The sequence below is a fragment of the Ctenocephalides felis genome, unplaced genomic scaffold, assembly GCF_003426905.1.
Source record: "Ctenocephalides felis isolate EL2017-DRISC unplaced genomic scaffold, ASM342690v1 CF-g0.4_SCAFFOLD_02265, whole genome shotgun sequence".
NCBI classification, from domain to species: domain Eukaryota; kingdom Metazoa; phylum Arthropoda; class Insecta; order Siphonaptera; family Pulicidae; genus Ctenocephalides; species Ctenocephalides felis.
Window position 1 is genome coordinate 34,999 of NW_020538419.1, and position 4,232 is coordinate 39,230.

At 33.7% G+C, this 4,232-nt stretch overlaps 1 protein-coding gene across 1 annotated transcript; it reads left to right on the plus strand.

Moving 5' to 3' along the window:
* The first annotated feature begins 2,433 nt into the window (after window positions 1-2,433).
* Window positions 2,434-3,303, plus strand: LOC113380625 (G1/S-specific cyclin-D1-like). The gene has a single exon (XM_026619794.1). The coding sequence runs from the start codon at window positions 2,434-2,436 to the stop codon at window positions 3,301-3,303; it is 870 nt and encodes a 289-aa protein (XP_026475579.1).
* The last annotated feature ends 929 nt before the right edge of the window (window positions 3,304-4,232 follow it).

Below are 4,232 nucleotides of genomic sequence, written 5' to 3' on the forward strand. Positions count from 1 at the left end.
TAATAGAAACAGAACTAAATATCAGAGGTTTCTTGAATCTAGGGGATGCAGGGTATAAATGTAAATTATATGTCTTTTTTTTCTCGAATTTTTCAGCGGTATATATATATATATATATATATATATATATATATGTATATATATGTACAGGGCCGGTCCTGGGGTCCTTAGCGCCCGCATGCAACTTTTTTTCTAGCGCCCCCCACCCCCTTTATATTTTAACTGTTTTAATAGTTTGTCATGTAAATTATATAATTATTTACATATTTTTTAAAAAAATATTTTTAATTATTCTAGATTTAGTACATAAAAAATTAAATATAATCTAAAAGCGTATAAAATACATAGATTTTAAATTTATTTATTAAAAATCGAGGAAATTCGCGGGTTGATTATAATCAAATATTTTTTAATTTCCAATTATTTTTAACGTATGTGTTATATTAATATTTGGGTTTTGAAACATTTTACTTATTTATTATGCAATTTTTTCTATTGAGCAACTCATGCCAAGAGAGCTAAAAAAAACTAGCTTTTCAATTTCAATCAAAATACTCATATTTCATGTTGAATTTTTCAAATTTTAATTTAATTTAATTTCATTATTTACAATATCCAAAATTGCGTCGTAAACTTCTCCTGATTGATATCGTAAGAGCCGTATTGTATTTATCCTTGCTTTCGCGTCATATTCAGGGTATCAGGTTTTAAAGTTAAATTTTCAACGTATTTTAGAAGTATTGTCCAAAAATCAGTAAAAAGTGACCAGAAATTACACATTTCCTGAACTATATTGGAAAAAACTAATTATATGTGATTTGTAATATTTCTGCATAGTTAACTATTATTAAATTTAGAGTATGGACACCACTAGGTATAACAAAAATCTTAAGATTTTCGTTCCAAAGTAAATTTTGCTCCCATTTTTCATATTTGTTCCATATCCATAACCCTAACTATGTCTTCAACATTCAAAGTTCATCAGATGCAAAACATTTGCAACAAAAACAAAGGTTACAATTCAATTTTTCGGAATAAACTTGCCCTTTTCTAAGCACTGACTCCCCATTTTTCATTTTTCCGATTATATTTTGTTTAAACTAAATCAGCTTGCTATTTTTCGTCAATAATGCCCAATAATTAATTTAATCACTCGCAGGTTTGCGCTTATGAAATTGAACACTAATTTACTTTTCAAGTTCACGGTAACTTCAAACAAAACTAGTTGGTTTGGTATTTAGCCTTGAGGCAAGTTACATGAACTTGACGATATGTGTAAATAATCGACTTAATAAAAAAAATGTGTAAATAGTATACTACATCAATCCTACTTTAAAAAAAACGATAATATTTTTAGGAAAGTTTGACGAATTTTTAAAATTAAACTACTTGTAAGGCCGTAATATTACAGTAAGTTCTATAAGACCATGATGTATATCGCCAAAAAAAGTTCCATGAAAATCGGCTTAAATTTTTTTTCAACAGTTCATTACAAGAAAACGGCTCGGTAGATTTTCACCTAAAATTAATCAGTATCATTCCCAACTAATATCTTTCGAACAGTTTTTGATTTTTTAAAATCGGTTAGGTAGTTTTAGCTTGAATGTGGACGAAAAGTTTAACATTTTTTTTTAAATTACAAAGGAACGGTTTGGCAGATCGTCTCACAAAACTGACAAACGATAGTCCTCATTGAGATACATCAAATCGCTTTTAAATTTCTGAAATCGGTTCAGGCGTTTTTAAGAAAACGTCGATCAAAGGTTTAATTTTGACAAATGCCAAAAAAACGATACTAATTTTTGCAAACTTTGAAGATTTTTTAAAATTAAACGACTTGTCGTAGGACCGTAATATTTTAGTATGACCTATAAGACTGTGGTATCTACCGTCAAAAAAAAATTATAAAAATCGTCGAATTTTTTTTTTTTTAGAACTTTATTACAAGAAAACGGCCCGGTCGATCTTTACCTAAAACTAATCAGTATCATTCCCAACTAATATCTTTCGAACAGTGTTTGATTTTTTAAAATCGATTTGGCAGTATGAGCTTAAATCAACACAACACAACTCGCGGCAACTGGGCACCGTGCTTCCGAAGATATCACTCAGACGTCAGTCGGCAATGAGTGCGGTTGTTACTGATCAATGATATTCTTGAAAAAAACCAACATTGAACTGATTTTTGTGTGCCTTTATCATTAATACTTCATGTGTGCTTGCAACTAATTAAATTAATTTCAAGTTATTTTATATATATAATAATATTTATAAAAACAATTTGTTATAAACAACGTGTGTGTCTGTGTTTGGTGCTGTTAAGGATTTTCCATTTGGTGAAAATCACAGAAAAACTCCACCGTCTCGGTGTGGCGTGTTGGGGTGGATTACATATTTTTTTTCGTTCCGTAATTTTAATTTAACTACATAAATATGAATGTCAATCTTTTGTGCCCCGAAGCCCCATTTGGCGAACGGGTGGATTGCAATTTTGCTGAAGTTGACGAGAATTTGACAAAAGACGCCAGAGTCATGGATAACATGCTGATGTTGGAAGGCAGCACCATCCCCCGCATGAATTACTTTGCCAATTTCCAGGGGGATCTGCTGCCTTTCATGAGGAAAGTTGTCACCACATGGATGTTGGAGGTGTGTGAAGAGCAACACTGCGAAGAACAAGTGTTTCCTCTAGCTGTTAATTTCATGGATCGTTTTTTGTGCGTATGCGAGATTCCTCGTCAACAACTTCAACTTGTGGGTGCAACAGCTTTACTGGTTTCCACCAAGATTCGTCAATGCCACAATTTGACCATCCATCTGCTTTGCGCTTATACTGATCATAGTGTCGCCCCTGAAGAAATTAGGACCATGGAAATGTTAATTCTAACCAAGCTGAACTGGAACTCGAATACGATTACTGGCTTCGACTTTGTTGATCACCTAATCGAGCGAATGCCATGGGGACATGAAAGCCGCCTTACCAAACGTCATGCTCACACCTTGGTGTCTGTCTGCTGTACTGAACCTGAATTTATGCAGACCGCTCCTTCGCTCCTTGCCACCGCTTGCGTTTGCGCCGCCGTTCGAGGCCTGAACCTTCCATCATCGCAATGCGCCCTTGCGGATCTTTGCGCCGTTTCTCGTGCCGACATAACTCTCGCCGAATTAATGGTTTGTCACATCGAGCGAGTTATTGCCAACGAAACTGCGTCATTGCAAACGCCTTCGGGAACTCCACCAGCGTCTAATCCAAACTCTCCATATCAGAGCCCCGAAGCCTCAGTATCTCTAAATATTATATAATGAAAATCATAGTTGATTATCCTTTAATACACTTACGCTTACCTAGATTTGATTACCTAGTACTTGTAAATGAATTTGATTGCATTTGGTTGAGAGTGTGATTGATTAATGAATGTGATGTGCTATTCATGGAAAATCTAGATATTGAAATAACAATTATGTTGGAGCATTTAATTAATAATAAGACTTTTGCAGTTTGATTGGGTTTGATTGCGTTTTGTGTAAATGTAAGTTAATTTATGGAATTATATATGAAATTAATATATATTGTTAGGAGTAAAGTTTTGTTCAGGTATTTCTCTTTTATAAATATTCTGACTACTTTTTCAAAAAAGTTTGTGTATGAACAACAAAATGTAATTTTTAGATATACATATTTTTAACATTTATATAATGTAGATGAACGACGCTGCTCGGTGTTTGAAAATTATATTTAAACCTTATTATATTATTAAGTTTATATTATAATTTGATCTTCGTTAGTTTTTTTTATAATTTGCACGTCAGTAGAGTCCCTTTTTTATTTGTTTGCCTCTTTTTCAATTTGCTTGTCAGTACAGTCCCTTTTCCTCAACCTAGACACTCGTCAGTGCTGGACTTGATCAATATAGTCCCGTCCCTCTATACCCTGCCCCCACATTCCTCACGATGGATACACAATATGGGCCTATTATTAAAAGCGGCAATCTCGATGCGTTCATTTCGATCCACTTGAGACTCGACTCGATAGAGGGAAGCACTTGAAAACACACGCTAATGATGACTAATGACTAATGACTAATGACCGGTGATGAGTCAGACAGTCAGTAGAGTCACCGTGGAGCGATTTAGTTCCTAAACTCTGCTAAATTAGTCCTAGCAGGGAATAATAGACAAAAAGGACTCTACTGACGAGCAAATTGAAACCAAAGATAAAAAGGGACTCTACT